Source organism: Elephas maximus, chromosome 1 (genome assembly GCF_024166365.1).
Source record: "Elephas maximus indicus isolate mEleMax1 chromosome 1, mEleMax1 primary haplotype, whole genome shotgun sequence".
Lineage (NCBI taxonomy): Eukaryota > Metazoa > Chordata > Mammalia > Proboscidea > Elephantidae > Elephas > Elephas maximus.
In genome coordinates, this window is record NC_064819.1 from 100,944,372 (window position 1) to 100,959,838 (window position 15,467).

Consider the following 15,467-nt stretch of genomic DNA (forward strand, 5'->3'; position numbering starts at 1 on the left):
CTAGGATGGTGTATTTAGGGTTGCCATAACAAATTACTACAAACTGGGAGGCTGAAAACAACAGAAATTTATCATCTCACAGTTCTGGAGGCCAGAAGTCTAAAATAAAGGTATCGGCAAGGCCATGCTCTCTCTGAGAGCTCACGGGGAGCATCCTTCCCTGCCTCTCCCTAGCTTCTGGTGGTTGCCAGCAATTCTTGGCCTTCCTTGGCTTGTAGACACATCACTCCAATCTCTGCCCCACCTTTACTTAGCATTTTCCCCATGTGTGTAACTGTCTCTATTTCTCTTCATATAAAGGCACTGGTCATTGGATTAGGGGCCACCCAAGTTCAGTATGACCCCATCTTAACTACTGATATCAGCAAAAACCTTATTTCCAAATACGGTCATGTTCCGCGGTTCCAGGTGGACATGAATTTTGGAGGGACCACAATCAGTACAGATGCCCTCAGCTGGGACAACTCAGGGAGACTTAGCTTAGTTCCACGTGTCTTTCCTCAGCCAGCAGGCTAGCCCCAACATGTTCTAATGGCAATGGCAGGAGGCAAGAGTGGGAGCAAGCACAATTACACAAGCACTTCTCAAGTCCCAATTGTGTAATGTGTGCTAGCATCCCATTGACCAAACAAGTCACATAGGTAAGTCCAGAGTCCGAATGGAAAGGTCCTACAAGACAACACAGATCCAGGGAGAGATGAAGAGTTGAAGCCATTAACGCACTCAATCTACCACACCACGTTTAGAGGTTTTGTTTTACAGGGTGCTAATCAACATCACACTGCAGATCTGGGCCACTCAGGACACTGCTACTGCCACTGATGAGCATTTAATGCCACAGTTACATCAAGAAACCTTCTAGCACTAGACACTGGATGCTGCTGCCACCACGGCTCTTCCTCCCAATTGGGCACTGCTGCTATCTGTGGCACTGACCACCACTAAATGAGTTCTTTTTTGTTTTTGCTTGTTCGCACCACAAGCTCCTCCTGATTCAAAGTCTAGGGTGGTACATCTAATTAGCAGAGCCTGCAACGTGTACTTAGTTTCCAAGGAAGGGTGGGAAAATGAGTAGCTGGCATTTTCAGCTACAAAACTGGGAGGTGGGCTCTGCCTCCCACAAAGTTCCATGGAGTGGAGAACTCTCCATCAATGGGAAAGAAGTTCATATCACGGGCAACTAAAAAATCAAAATAGAACAACAAAAACAACAACAAGAGAGGTATCCACTAGTCTCTCATTCCCTTCACAGCTAAGCTTCTTGAGAGAGTACTCCCGTTTCACTTTTCTACTTCTCCATTTCACTCCTGTAGTAGTCAGCTTTTGTCACAAAAATGATGCAAAATTCTGTGGCTTTTGTGACCACAATTATCTCTTTCTTTTTCTTACTCATGGGCCTGTGGTTGGCTGAGTGGCTCTGCTTCAGGCTGTAGGTTGGCTGGATTTGGCTCCAGGCTTCAGCTTGGTTTCTATCTGTTCCACATGTCTCTTATTCTCCTTGGACCGGCAGCTCCCCAGAGCACATTCTTCTCATAGTAAGCAGCAGGAATACAAGAAGGTGAGTGGAAACACCCAGTGCCTCTTAAGGCACACGGTCACTTTTGCTCACCTTCCATTGGCCAAAAGAAGTCTAGCAGGGAAATATACTCTTGTGCACTACAAGTTCACATGGCAAGAGACAGTGAAGAACTGAGAACAATAATCCAAACTATCACAACTCTTCCTCTGGCTTCTGACCCTGCTGTGCCATTACGGGCAACAATAAGCCCATAATTGCTAAATTAATAGACACTTCTCAGAGGGTACGGAGGCAGGCAGGCGCTAGATCATGCAAGACCTTTGAGGAATGGTTAGGGATTTGGATTTCATTCTAAGTGTAGCAGAAGCCATTTAGTGGTTGGAAATGTGACTGAAGTAGTCTTTTTACAGCACAAATCTGGTCATGCCATGTTCCTGCTTAAACTTTCAATGGCTGTCCCATTGCCTAGAGGAAAAGGTAACACAGTCCTTGAAACGCATTAGAAGTCCTCCATGATAGGCCTCTGCCCCATTATCTCCTGTCACTCTATCCCATTTTTTGCACTCTTTGTTCTTACCATGTAGAGCTACTTACAATTTAGTTTGGGTTTTCACAGAAGCTGACCCTGGGACAAGGATTTGAGCGCAAGTAGTTTACTTGGGAGGTGACGAAACACCAGTAGGGAAGAGGTGGAAGGAGCCAGTAAAGGGTGAGCTATTAAGCTAATTACCACAGTGGGCAACAGGAGCTTAATCCTGTAAAGAAACTCCAGGAAACCCACACCTCAGGATTATTCCACATGAAGAGTGAGGGAGCTGGAGTATTTATACACCACCTCCTGAGAGTCATTGGTTGAGGACTGCTCCCGGGAGGTGTTAACTCCGAGGCATGTCCAATATGCTATGGGTGTGGGTAGCATGGCTTTCTGCAGTTCTGGGGAGCTGGAGGAAGAGCCTTCAGGCAAACAGATGCACTGAACACATTGAAAGGTCAAGGCACTGGCAGCCTCTCCTACATAGCTTCCCAAATGCAACTTCTCTCGTAGACCTCTGCAGTTCCATATATGTGTCATCCTTTTGCCTAGGATGCTTTGCCTTCGCTGTGTATCTGGTAAACTCCTACTTATCCTTCAAGGCCTTTCCTAGCTTCCTAAGCAGAGAAGACCACACCCCAGTGTGTTTTCTTAAGACCTGGAATACACCTCTATTATTTTTTAACCACTTTTATCACTAATATAGATGCTATATTCTTTAAGGATACCAACATAGGGAGAAAAGTACACAGAAAAGCAAGAGGACGGCTAATACAAAATTCTGGACAGTGGTTACCCCTGAAGGGAGGAGAAAGGAGGAGGCCCACAGGAAAGAACCCTTAAGAGCCTTCTAAGGTATGAGTAATGTTATAATCCATAGCCTGGGGAGTGGGTACATGAGTTCAAATGCTGTTATTATTCTTCAACCTGTACACATTAGTTTTATACATTACTTTGTGTGTATGATATATTTTATACCTATGAGAAAATTCTATTATAGGTGAGGATGTAGAACGATGGAAACTTTCATTCATTGCAGTCAGGAGGGGTATAAATTGGAAAATCCATTTTGCAGAGCCTTTTGCAACATTGAGTAACGTTAAATTTGTGCATATCCTGTGATCCAGGAATGCTTTTCCTAGGTATATACATTAAATCAGTGGTTTTCAAGTTTTCTGACCACAACCTCTTATAAAGAAATACATTTTACATTACAACCAAGTACGTTATATATATATGCATAATTTACATACACATATCATTGCTGTGGGATACAGGGTCACATTACAACCAAGTACATTATATATACATATATACACATATTGTTGCTGCAGAGTACAGGGTCAGTGGAAAAGAGGAAGACCCTAAACCAGGTGGATTGACACAGTAGCTGCAACAATGAGCTCAAGCATAACAATGGTTGTAAGGATGGCTCAGGACCAGGCAGTGTTTCGTTCTGTTGTGCATAGGGTCGCTATGAGTCGGAACTGACTTGACGGCACCTAACAACAGCAACAACATTGTTGCTGTTGTTAGGTGCCATTGAGTCAATTCCGACTCATAGCAACTCTATGTACAACAGAACCAAACACACACATATATACACATATAAACACACATAGATACATGTATGCATGTGTATGTATGTATAAAACTGAAACAAAGATTTTGCAAAAACAATACCTATCCAAACTCCATGCAACAGGCTTTGATCTTTATTATTCCTATCTATTTTATTCATTAAAGGCACCAATCTTTAAATTTATATCAACTCACTAATATTTGACAAGGTGAAAATTGAAAAAGCCTTCACTAGAAAGTGAAGTAAAAATAATGGCAGTGAGTAAAAATAATGTTGACCACCAAAAAAAAACCAAACTAAACCTGTTCCCGTCAAGTCGATTCTGACTCATAGCAACCCTATAAGACAGAGTAGAACTGCCCCCTAGGATTTCCAAGGAATGGCTGGTAGATTTGAACTGCTGACCTTTTGGTTAGCAGCTGAGCTGTTAACCACTGCGCCACCAGGGCTGCATGTTGACTACAGCACTGTTCAAAATAACAAATCATTGGGAACAACTACTGAGGAATGTTCACACAATCGAACACTATATCGCAGTTAAAATGATTAAACTAGAGCTCCACGTATTAACATAATGTTGAGCAAACAAAGCCAGTTGCTGAAGCGTATGTACAGAGTGATAGTATTTATAAAGTTTCAAAACATGAAAAACATGTTGTTTATAGACAGCCACATATGTAGTGAAAGCCTATAACATGCATGGAAATGCTAAACATGGAACGCAGGATAGTGGTTTCCACTGGAGGAAGGGAGGGGAATGGGATCAGGAAGGAGCAAAAAGGAGACTTTAATCAGATCTTAAGGTTTTTTGTTTCTTAGTCTGGGTTATGAGTATAGAATATGTGTATATGTTATTTGTCCTTTATTGTTCATCATAAAAAGGGGTTGGCAAAATACCACCGTGGGTCAAATCCGGCATGCTGTTTTTATAAAGCCTGTGAGATAAGAATAGTTTTTATATTTCTTTAATGGTTGAAAAAATTGAAGGAATAATATTTCATGATGTGAAAATTATATAAAATTCAAATTTCAGTGTCCATAAATAAAAATAGTGGTTGAATAGAGTCATGCTCACTCACTTACATATTAGCCAGTGTTGCTTTTACACTACCCCTGCTAAGTTAAGTAGTGGCAACAGAGATTGTATGGCCTAAAAAGCCTAATATTTACTATCTGGTCCTTTATAGAAAAAATTTGCCAAATCTTGGTTTATTGTATGACTAATATGTTTCATAATAATAAAAATATGGCAGCATTAAAGAAACATTCTTAAAATTAAAGATCTATAATTCTACCATCTAACAAAAATTGCTTAATTTTTCCATGTTTTCTTCCAGTCTTTGACGAAACCCATATATTTTTATTGAAATCAGGGAAAGACATTTTGCATTCTACTTTTCACCCACTCTACATCATTCCATAAACTCTTTTTAGATGAAGGTTTACAGAACCAACTAGTTTCTCATTAAATAATTAATACACATATTGTTTTGTGACGTTGGTTACCAACCCCATAACATGTCAACACTCTCCCTTCTTGACCTTGAGTTCCCTATTACCAGCTTTCCTGTCCCCTCCTGCCTTCTAGTCCTTGCCCCTGGGCTGGTATGCCCCTTTAGACTTGTTTTATGGGCCTGTCTAATCTTTGGCTGAAGAGTAAACAAACCTCAGGAGTAACTTCATACAGGGTGCCTGGGGGCCATACTCGGAGGGTTTCTCCAATCTCTGTCAGGCCAGTAAGTCTGATCTTTTCTTGTGACTTAGCATTTTGTTCTACATTTTTCTCCAGCTCTGTCCAGGACCCTCTATTGTGATCCCCGTCAGAGCAGTCAGTGGTAGCTGGGCACCATTTAATTGTGCTGGACTCAGTCTGGTGGAGGCTGTGGTAGTTGTGGTCCATTAGTCCTTTAGACTAATCTTTCCCTTGTATCTTTGGTTTTCTTCATTCTCCCTTGCTCCCGATAGGGCGACACCAGTGGAGTATCTTTGCCCACAAGCTTTTAAGACCCTATACACTTCCATAAACTTTTTCCCTGAGCTACGTAGCATATAAATTCATGTTTTTTTAAGTTACATTTATAAATTTAAATGTATATTACATTATAATATGGTTCATCAGGTTTATAAACCACACACCATAATTTGTGTAACCACCTTCTCATGTTTAAACCTTTATATTGTTTTCATCTTCCCCCATTGGTTACAAGGCAAACAAAGAACATCTTTGTGCACAGAGATTTGTCCCCTCCTTTTTACTTATTTTCTTAGAATAAATTCCTAGGAATGAAATATCTAACCTTTCCCCTCACCCCCAAACTCTAATCACTCTCTCTTCCTCTCTTCACTCCAATAACTCTTGCTTCTTCAGTCTTCTGCTCATTCCTTTGCATTCTCTGATATAACCAATCTCTCGTTTGGCTCTTCCTAATAGTTGCTTAGTCCCTGGGTAGTGCAAATGGTTAGGTGCTTGACTACTGGCCAAAAGGCTGGCGGTTTGAACTCACCCCGAGGCACCTCAGAAGGCAGGCCTCCTAATCCACTTCCAAAAGATCACAGCCTTGAAACCCTATGGAGCAGTTCTACTCTGCAGACACAGGATCACCACGAGTCAAAATCGACTTGACAGCAACTGACAACAACAGCAGTACTTGTTTAGCACCCCAGGCAGCACACACCATTTGTGCTTGACTGCTAACTTAAAGGTTGGCAGTTCAAACCCACCCAGCAATGCCAAGGAAGAAAAGGCCTGGTGATCTGCTTCTGTAAAGATTACGGCCAAGAAAACCCTATAGAGCAGTTCTACTCTGTAACACATGGGGTCACCATGAGTCAGATCCACTCAATGGCAACTAACAACAACAATGACTGTGGTTGCTTAGGTACTGAAAAAGCTCTCTTGTTCTTAAATCCCAGCTTGGCCCCACCATCCCTCTGGCAGCCTAACGTTTTGCAGTGCATTGTGAGGGCTGCTTCTTGTTTGAATTCTTACCCCTTCTCCTCATCAGTGTCTACTTCCTTCCACTTCACTGCTTGAAGTTAAAGTCTGCCTGTGACCTCTTTGTAAGTCCAAAAGCTTTTTTCTCTATTTTTATCTTCCCCATGGAGCCTCTGCTCTAAAACAACCTCCATACTATTCTTCAGGTCTTTCTCTTTTTTTCCTGTGTGTCCCCACTCAGGGCTTATTTTTTCCATAAAATTTCCCTGCGGCGTGGGATAGCCCCACCTCTTTTTAGTCCACATTCAGCCGCTGCATATCTCCTTCTCTTAACTCTACTTCGTCCCATAGAATTCTTGCCTTCCACGCTGGAGACCAAATTCAATTCCAGGCCAATGCACCCTTTGTCAGCGGAGGCTTATGTGTTGCTATGATGCTGAACAGGTTTCAGTGGAGCTTCCAGGCTCAGGCAGACTAGTAAGAAAGGCCTGGTGATCTACTTCTGAAAATAAGCCAGCGGATCACAGTGGTCTGATCTACAACTGACCATAGGAACGGCACAGGACTAGGCAGCATTTTGTCCTATTGTGCGTGGGGTTGCCATGAGTTGGGGGCCAATTTTACGGCAGCTAACAACAACAAAAGTTGTTTTACTCCCTTTATAAATGAAGATGAAGTTAAGGAGGGGAAAGGTGAAAACCTGCAGGCAGACAACATTGAGAGTCCTTTACGTATAGCTTCAAAATAATCAAACCTCTGGGATAAATTCATCACGGAGCCATACAGTGCTATTAACAGATGTACAGCATTGGTGTCACCTGGGAGCTTGTTAGAAATGCAGGATTATAGGCTCCACCCCAATTTACTGAATCAGAATCTAGGCTTTTAACAAGCTCCCTAGGTGATGCATATGTACGTTAACAGATGAGAAACACTGGTCTAGTGGACCAGTCTGTGCCTGCCACTATGGACCTCCATCAAAAGGGCTCTAAGGACCCCATGGGAACCTCAAACTAGTGATTTTTACCTCTAGTTAGGCAAAACTTGATGTGAGGGTGATCTGGCTGCCACAGTTATCTCCCCTTTGATGGGCAGGGTCGATTTGATTAATCTCCTGGTTAGGTGTGTGGCCTCTCTCCCTCATCACTCTAGGTACAGAGACATTTCTCAGAAGCTGCAAAAGGGTTTGAAAATGACACTTTTTCCTAAGTGTGTAAGACTGTTCTTCAAAAAAGGGTATGGGCGAGCTTATAGAATCTTTGGTAAATGGACACATCCTACTAGGAGTTAGGAAACATGGTTTTCATAATCACTCCCAACCAGAAATGTATATGAACAACATAGAAGACATGAATTGTTTACACTCTCTGTTTTCTAGCTCAATAGATATTTATTAAGCACCCACTATGTGCCAAACAAGGAGATCTGGTAGCATAAATGGTCAAGAGCTCGGCTGCTAACCAAAAGGTTGGTAGTCTGAATCCACCCGGTGGTTCTGTGGGAGAAAGACCTGGCAATCTGCTTGCCTAAAGACTGCAGCCAAGAAAACCCTGTGGAGCAGTTCTACTCTGTAGCACACGGCGTTGCCATAATTCAGAATCTACTCAACAGCAATGAGTTTGGTTTGGATGTGCTAAATACTAATCTATGTGATGAGAATATAGTAGAGAACAAAACCAAGTCCCTGCCTGGGGAGGGTGGAGTTTGCTTTTCGTGGGTGGAGACAGACAAAAAACAAGTACATGATATGGCAGATAGTAAAAAAAAAAGCACTATTTAAAAAAAAAAAAAAACTGAGTAGGTGGAGCCTACTATTTAAGATGGGTGATCAGGGAAGTCTTCTCCAAGGTGAAGACATTTGGGAATACACAGGAATGGAATGAGGGACCAAGCCATTCAGATATCTGGGAAAAGAGAATTCCAAGCAGAGGAAACAGCTAATGCAAAGGCCTTGAAGTAGGCAGTGTTCAAGGGACAGCAAAAATGCCAGTGTGATTAGAACAGATTAAGCAGGGAGGAGAGTTGAATGAGATGAGATTGGAGGTGGGTGGCACCACATCATGTAGTGCATTTAAGGAATTTGGATTTAATACCAACGGTGATGGGAGCCATTACTAGGTTTTGAGCAGAGGAGTGACATGATCTGACCCGTATTTTAAGAGGTTTTCTTTGGGTGCTATGTGGAGGATAAACTACAGTAGAAGCAGGCAGCCTAATAGGAAGCTGCTATAAAGGTTCAAGCAAAGATGTGGTTGGTTTAGGTTTGAGTGGTCGTGGCGGTGGTGGTGAGAAAGGGTCCAGGGATTCTTGACCTTCCTACCAAAGACTATTTAAAAATTTATGCACCAGGATGCTGGGGTGGATTTTTCTTGTCTTGTATTTGAAACTGTCTTAGATGTAGAAGACAATGAATAGAAATAATAAGGGCTTCTCTGGGTTCAACAATGTTAACAGCATCCCCTGAGAATCAGTGTTATGTAACATTTCATAAACGATTAAGAAAAAGGAATACTTTAAGACATGTCTAGGTATACAAATTATACTCTGCTTTCCACATAGCGAAATATCAGGTCAATAGGGAGCTTCTTCTGGAACATTTCTAAAGCCATGTGAGTAGGCTGGAAAGAGGCAGGTGTCTTACCCTGTGGACAAGTGTAAGGGGGCTCACGTAGGGAAAGACAATGCAGATGATATCTTTAAGAGAATGAAATCTGAACTGTCAGTTACCACCAAGGAAAGCAATCTAGAAGTCTCTGTAGATCATTCCTTCAAGACATCAGCTCTTCTAAAGTCTGAAAGACCAGCAAAAGTTCTGGATGTCCAGAGTAAAGGAAAACATCAGCATCAACAAAAGCTCAGGACACACATCTCTGGGCTCAGTGTGCAGTGCTGCTCGCCGCATCCAAAGAAAGAAAAGAGCCCTAGAAAGGCAGCTAAAATGATAAAAAAAAAAAAAAAAGAGGGCCTTTTGTGTGATGAATTAAAAGCCCATAAAGGTGACTATCTGAGAGAAGATAAGATGAAAGTCTGTAAAAGGACCAAAGATTTGGAGAGGGTAAAAATAGCTCCTTTCATACAAGAATCCCTTAATTCTGGAATTAAGAGACAAAAGAAGCTTGAAAATGGGGGTAATGTACTTCTTTGGGGAGGGGGAAGGTCTTTAAGTAAGTTCCAACATGTGCTAGGACATGTAGTAGCAGTAAAATATGGGTGGGGAAGGGACAACCGGTTTGCCTCAAAAGTCTCTACTTTCAAAGAGGCAAAGAACATCTTTGTTGGGGCAAAAACTACTTCTCACTCCCACCCTCTGTAAATCACCATGGTATACAACCACAGAAACTTAAAAAGAGCAAAATATCAAAAAGGCATTTAAAGGATTTAAAAAGCTAATTTTAAATCTCATTCTGAGCCAAAATTAGATTGACAATGAATTTAAGGGTGAAAGATTTACACTAGATTAGTAAGTGAAATCGAAACCCTGGTGGCAGAGTGGTTAAGAGCTTGGCTGCTAACCACACGGTGAGTAGTTTGAATCCACCACCCGCTCCTTGGAAACCTTATGGGGAAGTTCCACTCCGTCCTATAGGGTCTCTGTGATTCGGAATGGACAACGGTTTTTAACCGGTAATAAGAGAAATTAAGTGGGGGAGGGGGAGAGGTACATCCTTAATCTTTGTGATTCACACCGTGGAGAGCTACTATGTTTTAGCAAGAAATAAGACCTGGTAGTTTGAACTGAAGAGCCCTGGTGGCGCCGTGGTTAAGACCTTGGCTGCTAACCTAAAGGTCAGCTGTTGGAACCCACCTGCCACTCTGAACGAGAAGGATGTGGCAGTCCTTCCTTAAAGATTTACAGCCTTAGAAACCCTATGGCTCAGTTCTAGTCTGTCCCATACACTGTTTGTCAGCATCTGGGTTCTTATAGTAAGTTATTGATTGAAACAGGGATTATTAGGTCATTTGAATTTCACCCACAGCACAAGTATTCAATTAACAGAGGCCGGGGATACTCCGTGCAGAACCAGCCGTTACTCACAAGTTGGACAGTTAGCAGCTCTAGGCTATAGAATCTGTATCATCCTCCTTCACAGATTAAAAAAAAAAAAAAGCAGAGCCCAAACCCAACAAGGAAGGGGGAAGGGAATTTGACAGGTGTTTAAAGACGGGCAGCAACCAATACATAGGGCCTTACTTTCAGGTTACAGATTTATGTATACATTATCAAGCTCTCTCTTTCCAAGAAATATTAGATTCAGGATCCCAAGAGGCTTCATCCCCCAAAGAAAAGGGAACCCTTTCTTCCTTCCAATAGGTCCCTTTCTTTACCTGCTTCTCCTGAGGGGTAGGAACTTTCAGCTCCGCCTCCGTGCTCGTCCAAGCTCCGCCTTCCCGGTCCACCTGTGTGCCCGGTCCCTGACGTTGACGTTCGGCTTCAGCAGCTTGCAGGATTTTGGCTTTCGATTGGTTCTCCCGTTTACAGCCTGCATAGCCCACCAATGGCAGCGGCGCTGGGTAAGGGGTTGCCCACTTCCAAGATGGCGCCCCCAAGAGCTGGGAGCGGGTGACCCGCGGCAGGGAAGCGGCCTGGGTTGGCCCTCCGGTTGCGGGGTCCTGGGGGCGTCTCGCCGGCTCCCCCACGGCCCGCCTACAACGCTTTCCCCGGGCCAGAGCAATGGCCTCCGAGAACAGCAAGCAGTTTTGGAAAAGGAACGCCAAGCTGCCGGGGAGGTGAGCCCAGGACGCTGACAGGGAGAGAGGACTGGACCAAACTCCTCCAGATCCTACGGTCTAAATCCCGCGGGCCTGGGGCGTCGCAGATTCCGGATGGCTGGTTTGGAGAATCCCGGTGGGGGAGCGGGGACCGCCTGTGGCTGCAGGGCAGCTGTCAGGAAGAGGAACGGGCGGCAAGCTTTGGGGGACAGCTGTGTGTGGGAGCAGAGCAGAATCTGGGGTCGGAGGTCTCTGGAGAGGCTGTCCTCAGTCAGGAGGTGGCCAGAGACCGGACCTAAGGGGCAGTGGAGTTGGGTGAGTAGCCAGAGTCCGTTCTGGGCTCGGAGGGTTGCTTCTCACTTTAAACAAAACTCCCTCTCGGGGGTCTCCACACAGGTGGTTGCTTGCACGAGGACGGCCCCTTTCCTGGGATAACCCTCAGTTTGACACATACGAATCTTTCACTTGGGTTCTCCAAAGATTCTGTTGGCGCCGCCTTCGGGGGCAAAATTCTCCAACCAGATCTTACTTTATCTTGAGTTGGCCCTTTCCCATTAGGAATTATTACAAGGTGACCCCAAAATCGGGACTATTTCTTTAGAATTTCCCAAGGATTTGGCCAGCCCTAGAGATCTCATCCTCTCCTGTGCTGTAATGCTTGCTTGTACAAATGTACCAAATCCTGTCAATTTCAGTTGCTTAGTTGAAGAGCAGACCTTCTAAGCTACTTTTTTTTTTTTTTTTGGTGTATGTTGAGGCTTTTAGCAATTGCCCATCTATCATCCTGCTGTTGGTTTACAGTCTCAATTTGTTTTGGGCACAGTTCTGAAAGTATAAGGAGGAATGTGTTTTAGTTGTGCATTTAGGATTTCTGCCAGCCACCGTCTGCCTGGTGATGAAATTCATGTTTGGTTGTGCCCACGTGCCACCTTTCCTAGTTGATTTAGCCGTTTCCCTCTGGGATAATCCTTTGAAATTGTGACTTTTAGCAAGAGAGAAATGAAGGTCAGTGGTACCTATATATAAAAAATTTTTTTTTTTTTTATGTATAGCGGACCTATTTTATATAGGATCTTAATAGACCTATGGAGAATAATGCGGGAGCCAGCTTTTTAGTAATACAGTATTAAAATAATACAAGGGAATGCAAAGATAGGTTCAGATTAAAGTGCTGTGGAATTACAGTGTTAATGCTAAAGACCTTTGATGTTTTTAGATTAGCACCACTTCCTGCCAACTGATTCCCTTTTCCTTCCCTGTCTAGTCGTGAGCTCTCCAGCTGTGCCAACTGCCAGTTGTTTGGGGGTTTTCCATAGTGAGATCATTACATTTTGACATCCTAAAATAATAATTAGAATCCATGGGAAAACTGTTAAATCAGGAAGGAATATATGAGATGTGGGACATGGCATGGTTCTTTTGTGCCTACTGACTACTGGTTACTTTTGATGATCTTTTGTTTTCCATGTTTTCTTTACTGGACTCTAGGAACAGTCAACTTTTTGAAAGCACTACTTTTGTGAGATAGGAAGAAGAGTCTTCTTTCAGTTTTTTCAAGTTTCTGGCTTCCCTTTTTGTTTCGGAGAGGAATATGGAGGCATAGAGGAAAGAACATTTAACTGCAAAAAGACCTGGGCTATTGTTTGGGCTCTCTTACTTACCTTTGGGACCAAGGACAAATAATCTATTTAATCTCTCTAGGCCTCAGTTTACTGAGATATCTGTTATCTATGAGATTCAGATAAAAATAGCTTCTTAAGGATTATCATGAGGACTCAATGAAATAGTCTATTTGTAAAGAACCTAGATCAATGTTTATTTAGCACATTATAGTTGTTCAGTAATAGTAATTATTAATATTACTGTTACTAGAGCAAGTAAACATTTAAAATAATATTTCTCACACTAGGTAAATACTAGTTTGTCTTCATTGTTTATTCTTAAGGCATTAAAACGTTGCCACAATTCACGATAGTTTTTGCTACCTCGAATGTTGAAGAGAAACATTGTTCAGCACTGTGATTTTAGCAGGGAAGCCTCAAGAGCCCCTGGTTATGGGAGAAAATTAAGGCTTTTTTAGGAAAGGTGCTTTGTCTTAAGTAAAAATGTTAGGGCATTTTCTCAAGAATAGATTTTTGCACTTGTACTGTTTTGGCCGTAGTGAAGACCAACTTTCTCCTAGGTGGGAAACAGCACAAATGACCGGGTAGTAGTCCGTGCAACCTAGAAGTGAACCGGTTTATTCTTATTTGCAAATTGAAAGTTACAAAATCAAAGTGATGGCAGCTTACTTTCAGTTTCCTGCATCATGACCCAGAGACCTTAATGACAACAAATAGGAATTTTATTTCATAAAAATAACCTAAGTTCAAAATGAATTAAGACCCTTAAAAAAAAAAAAGCTTTATTGAGATAAAATTCACATTTCATAGAATTCACCCTTTTAAAATGTATAATCCAGTGGGGTTTTTTTGTTTTTTGGGGGGCTTTTTTTAGTGTATTCAGAGTTGTGCAGCCGTCGCCACTAACTTCGAACATTTTCATCACCCCAAAAAGAAACCCCAAACTCGTTAGCAGTCTGTCCCCATTCTCTCCTCCCTCCAGCCCATGGTAACCACTAATCTACTTTCTGTTTCTATAAATTTGCCTATTCTGTACATTTCATAGAAATGGGATCTATATAATATGTGGCCTTTTGTGACCGGTTTCTTTTATTAACATAATGTTTTCAAGACTCATCCATGTTGTAGTATCTGCCAGTAAATCATTCCTTTTTATGGCTGAATAATAGTCCATTGTATGGAAATACAATTGACATGCTATTGTGAATAATGCTGCTATGAACATTTGTGTACAGGTTTTTGGGTGGACATATGTTTTCTATTCTTTTGAGTTTATACCTAGGAGTGATATCGCTGGGTCATATGCATGTAATTAGACATCCTTTTAAATTTTCCCTGTTATTCACAAAAGTCCAGGTACTTAATGCATCAAATAGTCTTCGTATTGATATCTAGTAAGATGGGAGACAGTATGTACCATTGTGGTTAAGAATACAGGCTCTGGCTCAAACAGATACTTGTACACCAGTGTTCATTACAGCACTGTTCACAATAGGCAAAAGGTGGGAATAACTCAAGTGTCCATCAACAGATGAATGGATAAACAAAATGTGGCAGATCTATACAATGAGGTATTATTCAAGCATAAACAGAAGTGAAGTTGTGATACATGCTGTGGCACAGAGAAACCTTGGAAACCTTATGCTAAGTAAAATAAGTCTGATAGAAAAGGACACATATGGTATGATTCCACTTGTACAAAATATCCAGAAATAGACAAAAGTTTATTAGTGGTTACCAGGGGCTGGGAAAAAGGGGAGGGGGAGGGAATGGGAAGTTATTACTGAAGGGGCACTGAGCTTCTGTTTGGGGTGATGAAAACTTTTGGAAATACTGGTGATGGTTGTACAACATGGTGAATATAATTAACATCACTGAAATGTACACTTAAAGATGGTTAAAATGGCTGATTTTTTGTTAAATATATTTTTCTACCTTAAAATTATTAAAAAAAAAATGAATAAAGGCTTTGAAATCTGACTGCCTGGATTCAAATCCCACCTCTGGCATTTTCTAGCTGTGTGACCTTAGGCAAGTTACTTAAACTGTCTGTGCTTTGGTCTTCTCATCTGTGACATGGGGACAGTCAGCGTATCTACTTCATGAGACTGTTATGAGGATTAAATGAGGTAATGCATAGAAAGTACTTAGGAGGCACTCGATAATCTTAGTTAATATTATATTGACAGTTATGGTTATAGTAGTTCCAAATTTTATCTTATTTCCTGCCTTGCTCTAGTTTGTTTCTGAAACTAGAAATGAAAAAAACTTAAATCAGTGGTGTGTCTAAAGCCCTTAGTAAGCCCTGGGTGAAAAAAAAAACACCATCCATTCTAATTAGGCAGAGGGTTTATGAGGCACAAAGAAGCCTAATGCTGAGTAGCTGTGGCTATCAGGTATTCATTAGTGATGAGGAGCATGATTTTGAGCAGTAATTCTCAAACTTTAGCATGTATGAGTCACCTAAAACCCAAACCAAATCAAACCTGTGATGTTAAGTCGATTCCAACTCATAGTGACTTTATAGGACTGAGTAGAACTGCCCCATGGGCTTTCTAAGGAGTGGC

General features: G+C 42.0%; 1 protein-coding gene across 1 annotated transcript in view; it reads left to right on the top strand.

Annotated features, from left to right (window-relative positions):
• Positions 1–11,004: 11,004 nt before the first annotated feature.
• TBC1D22B (TBC1 domain family member 22B) overlaps positions 11,005–15,467 on the top strand; it is a 74,218-nt gene continuing 69,755 nt past the window's right edge. The window contains exon 1 of the mRNA XM_049891047.1: positions 11,005–11,296. Within this exon, the coding sequence (XP_049747004.1) occupies positions 11,241–11,296 (56 nt within the window). The 5' untranslated portion in view covers positions 11,005–11,240. The remainder of the gene's footprint in view (positions 11,297–15,467) is intronic.